Below are 5,806 nucleotides of genomic sequence, written 5' to 3'. Positions count from 1 at the left end.
GAGGGTGGCCCAGGAACTTTCCTAGGCAATTCCAGGACAGGGACTGTCACAGAACAAGAGCCAAGAGCGCCTTAGCCGCCTTCCCTCTATGTGGCAGGGCTGCTTGTTCACATGGGAGGCCACCCACCCATGCCAGTCTGCCACCTCCTGACTGCACATGGAGCCACAGGGCAGCTGCGGCAGGAAGCCGGATGTGCTGTCTACGGTCACTCACGTTTTCTGTCTGGGGAGAAAGGGGTGAGGGAGGAGAGCAGCACGCACGCGGGGTGTTTGGGTACGAGATGCCCAGGCGCATGGTGAATCCGTTCACTCAGGAAGGAGAGGGAGACCGGAGAGATCACTCCAGGAACAGACATAGTCCCTGGGGTGGCCGTGAGGCGTCGCAAGCTTGCAGGGACAGAGGAGGACACTGAGACAATCCACCACTCCAAGCTGGGCCTCCCCGAATGCACAGGACCAACTCCCGTGGGCTGCCCACCACCCAACGAGGGAGATGCAGGACTACGGCTAGCAGGGAGCTGAGCAGTCAACCAGCCCCCCACTCCTCTACTGGGGAGACTTGGGGCAGCCAGAGCTGGGCCTGAGCCTGGTCCCACCTCGAGCTGGCTTGGACTCGGTTGCCCTTATGTGTAACAGAACAAACGCAGCCTGGCCTTGCGCCACGCATGCTCATGGTTGCCGGTATATGAACGCCCTCAGCTGCCCGCAAAGCCTCTGGGCCCGGCGAGGGCTGGTGGGCTGCTATCTTCCAACTGGCTGGTGAAGCCAGCATGTGGCAGGGCCTTGTGTATGCTGAGTTCTGCCCAGTGCTGCACCCAGCAGCAGCCCCTTTCCTGACCCACCAGGGCAACCTCCAGAAAAGGGGGGCTCCCACTGTTGGGCCCTGAAGCAGAGCTCAGCAAGAGGCACTCCCAGAGCCAGTGGGGAGGGGACCCTGATGTCAGGACTAACACCAGAAAGTCGCTAGGTGCTAGGTGACAGCTGAGGCCAGACCGAAGCTGCCCACTTACGGGGCACCCTCTGGGTCCAGGAAGGAGGGGATGGGGCTCGGCCTTCACTCGCCCGACGTGATCAAGCACCTGCAGTGTGGCCGGGCACTGTGTGGGCCAGGCCGGTGCAGGTCTCCCAGGAAGCCCTGGGCCCAAGCAAGAGACACTGGCGCGCTCAGGGACGTCCTGGGCAGCTCTCTGGTGGGAAGAACAAGCGTGGGGAGCAGGGGCACAGGCCTGCCCTGGGAAGCACCACACTGGGGAGTGCTCTTGGCTGTCATGCTGCCCTCCTGCCATCTTCCGTCAGCAATGCTTCCTGAGCACTGACAGGTGCAGTGCTGTGTGGGCTGTTTTCATCTACTGCCCATGTCCATGAGGTTTACCAGTGCCTCCCTCACCGCAAGGCAACAGGGCACGGGAAAGTGGAGCCATATACCCACAGCCACCCAGCCTGCGTGGTGGAGTGGGGTCCCTGCGACCCCAGAGCTTGCAAGCACAGCTGGCCCACCCCTCGTCTCCCACTTGGGGATCAGCCTGACCTGGAAGCCCAGCCCAGCTGAGGTGGCCGTGGGGGAGAGCTCTCTGGGAAGTGCACACGGTGACCAGAGACAAGGGGGCAGGAGCAGAGGCCCAGCGGCCCACGTGTTGACTGCAGGTGCAGGAGAAGATGGCTTGGCGAGGCTTCTCACTCGCCCAGGGGACCAGTGAGGCTGGCTGCCCTGCTGGGGTCTAGTCGCCAGGCAGAGACGTGGGAGGAAGGCAGGATAGGAAGGCCTGCCAGGGTCTCAGGGGGGAGGAAGGTCCCCACGCAGGTCCAGGCCGAGGGCGGAATTCCCCGGGAGTTGCATCCAGCGCCCTCCAGCAATGCCGGGGAATTCTGCTGGCACCCGCCCTGGTGCAGAACAAAGGGCAGCCTGAGCCTGCATTGTGCTTCCGGAACCTTGGACTCCAGCTCTGCCCACAGGCCTGGCCCTCGGAGCCAGGCCGCCCATCTCACCAATGCCCGCAGCTGACTGCGGGCCAGCCTGTCCCACTACAGCTGAACATGAGTCCTGAGGTGAGACCCGGGGGACAGGGCAGCCCAGGGACAGGCTTCCACTCTGGTCCCAGTCCTGCCCCTCCTTGCTGTGTGATGCCCTGACTCAATCTCTTGCTAAGCCTCCATTTCCTCATCTGTAAAGCAGGGGAAGTATCAGCACCTGACTCCAGGCCCCGTGCTGGGATTTAACAGGTAAGCAGATAATCCCAGGGTGAGCATGGGGGAGGGGGAAGGGGGGCAGGGCCTGGCACCTCAGTATATTGCTAAGTGCCGCGGAGATCCTGCAAAGCATGCATCTCTGGGGACGCTGGGAGGGGACAGCGGCCTGGACAAACGTGCCGGTGCGTGTGTAGCTTTCCGCTCGGCTCTGCTACGCTCAGCACATGGACACTCGCGTGCAGGGCCAGGCAGGGCTGCTGAGGGGCTGGGGGCAGCCCAGACTGCTCCCCACACAAGAACCCGGTCAAGCTGTGGACCACGCGGGCTGGCTGGCACGCCAGCTAGCTCTGACGGGAGGAGTGAGTGCGTCAGCACAGGCGGTGAGTCACTCTGTAGCTCGGGGCCCTCTGGCCCCCACTTGTAGGCTTGGCTCCTCTCTAGGAACTTGGTACGCAGCTCAGTGACCCAAGAGCCAGGAGGAAGGCGTAAGGACCCACAGCCCGCCTCACGTGACCTCCAAAGGGGGTCTCGGACTCCACGGCTTTCCCTATGTGCACCGCAGGGGAGCTTGCCATGCGGCTGCCCGCAGACACTTGTCTGCGCCCTTCCCCAGGAGCCCTCTGTTCTGCTGCCAGCCTGTCTGCTGTCCTCCAGACCCGAGAGGGCGGGTGCTCTGAGGGGCCAGTGCGGACTGTGGCCCATTCCCCATCCAGAGCACTCATGATGCACGTGAATGGAGGCCAGACCCATGTGCTCCGAGACACAGAACTGGGGTGGGGGTGTTGTTGAGCAGAGTGCAGCCAAGATGGGGGTGTGAATGAGCCACAGCACCCTGCAGTCTGAGGATGCCACGCACGCACACCGAGCAGTGCTGCGACAGTGGCCCTCCTAGGATTAGTTAAGGGAAGCGTGGCTCCGGCTACATTCTCAGGACCTAGGGGGTTAGGAGGGAGTCCTGGTGTGGCGGGGAGGGAGGCCCGCATGAGGATCCTGGTTCAAGCCCCACAGCTGCTCTGAAGGCGGTCGATGAGGCTATCTGTTCCGGTAGCATTTAGAATCAGCAGCCCTGTAGGACAGTCCTCCTTTGTCATACACGGCCACTGTGAGTCACAATCAGCTAGGAGGCAGAGCAGCAGCAGCAGCACCTCCACCACCACCACCACCACCACCACCACCCCGCCCCTCCAGGCATTCTCATGCCGCCCCCCACCTGTGTCCCGAGGGGAGCCGGCAGATGGCCCTCCTGTGGGCTCCTTAGCCAGTTTGGAACTGGGCTGCACTGACCATGACGGGTCAGGCCTCGCTAGGCCGTCCCACACCCACCCATCTGGACCTCTAGTCAAGCATTTCAGGGGGCCGAGACCACCTCCACTGAAAGGTGAGAAAATGGAGTGCAGAGTAGTACTTGGGACCACCACTGCTGGAGTCAATTCCAGCTCACGGCCTGGACGGGGATCCTAGGAGGAGCAGACAGCCTCGTCTTTCTCCCTCAGAGTGGCTGGTGGATTTAAACCACCGACTTTGTGGTTAGTTCCAATACACGTCTGGTGAGTGAACTCAGCCACCGGCAGATCCCAGATGCCTGAGCCCATCCACTGCTCACTCTCTTCCCTCCCAGCTCCCAGTCAAGGGTTCAAACAGCCCTGGAATTTCCTGTCATTCCACCCCTCTCAGCTGGGCAATTTCCCTTCCAGCTTTGTGAATCAACTCAGGCAGCCCCGGGCTCTATGTGCGCCCCAGCCCTGTGGGGGAGATGGTGGTTGAGTCCCCAGGGCAGCAGCATCCTGGGACTGGAGCAGAGGGGCCGGGTCTGCCTCCCCTCACCTTCTTCCCCGATGACCGCCACGGGCTGGGTGTTCCACAGGGCAGTAGGGTCACATCACGGGCTAAGTCCCCGCCTCTCAGCCCCTTCCCGCTTCCACAGGGAGGTGAGCAGAGGGAGGCCACAGGAAGCCAGCAAGGGAGCTCCCAGCCCCACATTCTGGGGCCAGCTCCTCCCCCTGCCAGTCCAGGACCCCTCCACGGTCAGACCTCTGCCCACCTCGGACCACACCATGAGTAGCTGTGTCCCTCCTGTGTCCCCACTGGGGAAGGCGACAGCCGAGGACAGTGACCGGTGGCTGTGGGGTCTGAAAACCAGGCCCCCCAGCTCTGAGCTCTTCCAGCGGAGGCCCCGCAGTGACTGCATTACGGTTCAGCTCCACTGCCTTCTCCTGGAGGCCCCCAGTCAGCGTCCCGTACACAGCTCAGGGTGTTTCCAAGGTGACCAGGCCCTTCTCCGCACGGCTGTCCATTGCTACAGCTGTTCCTGAGCTTTTACTGAGCGGCGGCCGGCAGGAGCCAGGCAGGAGCTCAGAAACCCCCTCGGCCCTTTTGTGGCTCCTACGATTTCGCTCTTAGCAAGCACGCATTCTGAGGTGGCAAGACAGGAGCCAACCGACATTCCCATACCGATCCCAGGGGCTTCTGGGAGAACCGGCTTCCTGGAGTCCACCTGGGACCACTGCAGGGTGCAGGCTAGTTGCGGCACATAACCAGCCCCGAAGGAAGAACAGGAACTCTCACCTCTTATTGAGCACCATGTTCCCGAGCTTCAGGTCTCGGTGCACAATGTTTTTCTGGAAGACAACAAGCACAGGGTTTTGATCAGGGAGTCTAGAAAGATTCTAACCCAAGGGGGGAAAACACGGCTCAGTGCTTGTCCTGAGAAGAAATGAGATGATGCCTGGCTATCAGGAAGAATAGCATCAGGGTTTTAAAGGCTTGTTCAAACAAGCAGCCACCAGAGTGGCTGAGGTGTCAGCTCAGTCCACACAGAAGGAACACAGCAGCCAGTGTGACCCAAGGATTGTGAAAAATGAAACCCAATTCCCCGGAAGAGGGAACTCTGTCAAAGCTTAGATCTGAACCTCTCTGCTGCGAGACCAAAGCCGTCTGTGGGGCTCCCACATGGATCCGGCCCTCTGTGGAACTCTCCTGGGCCACCCATCAGGAATGTGACCAGCCTTGCCCTTTGGCAGGGTGCACTGGAAAGTGGATTTATTGCAGATAAAAGAGGTTAAAATTTAACATCTTTTGTTTTCCCTTATGACCATTTCTAACTTGTTCTAGGTTTTATTATTTTCTGCTGTCTTTTGGATTGAGACTTTTCTGGGCTGTATTTATTTATTGTAGGAGTTAAGATTTTCTTTAAATAAGACTTCTGTATACAAGTAAGTATACAGAGACTATAAATTAATAGCTCCTTAGGGTCATGACAGGGGAGGCTGGGGGTGGGGAGCTAATAGAGAAAATGATCTTCTTTTTAAAAACGGGGGGTCGGGAGGGAGAAATACAGAGAATTTCAATCCCGGGGAATCCAGACTCCCTAGGACCATGGAGGCTGGATGAACTACGGCCCGAGATCATCTTTACTCATTTTTTTCAAAACCATTTTATTTGGAGTTAATACAGATAGTCTATCTCTGCACACCTGAGAGCACCTTAACCCACAAGTTAAGATCCCCAAAGCATCCCTGAAGTCCTCTGAAGCCCAAACAGGAATTTGGCGTAACTAGTAGAAGTCCAGTTAACAGAGCAGTGTGCTCTGAGACAGAGCAGCACGGTCCTCTGAAGCCCA

At 59.5% G+C, this 5,806-nt stretch overlaps 1 protein-coding gene across 4 annotated transcripts in view; it reads right to left on the bottom strand.

The window, feature by feature from the left end:
• Window positions 1-5,806, bottom strand: part of STK40 (serine/threonine kinase 40) — an 18,466-nt gene that overhangs the window by 6,650 nt on the left and 6,010 nt on the right. For all 4 annotated transcript variants that reach the window (XR_006680902.1, XM_045298820.1, XM_004704962.2 and 1 more), the window contains exon 5: window positions 4,753-4,805. Coding sequence is in view for 3 of the 4 variants with exons in the window: in XM_045298820.1 (XP_045154755.1) it covers window positions 4,753-4,805 (53 nt within the window). In the remaining variant the exon portion in view is untranslated. The remainder of the gene's footprint in view (window positions 1-4,752; window positions 4,806-5,806) is intronic.

Source organism: Echinops telfairi, unplaced genomic scaffold (genome assembly GCF_000313985.2).
Source record: "Echinops telfairi isolate 266 unplaced genomic scaffold, ASM31398v2 ScPeMD7_7457;HRSCAF=8495, whole genome shotgun sequence".
Lineage (NCBI taxonomy): Eukaryota > Metazoa > Chordata > Mammalia > Afrosoricida > Tenrecidae > Echinops > Echinops telfairi.
Note: the sequence above shows the minus strand (reverse complement) of the source record. Positions and strands in the feature narration are given on the sequence as shown.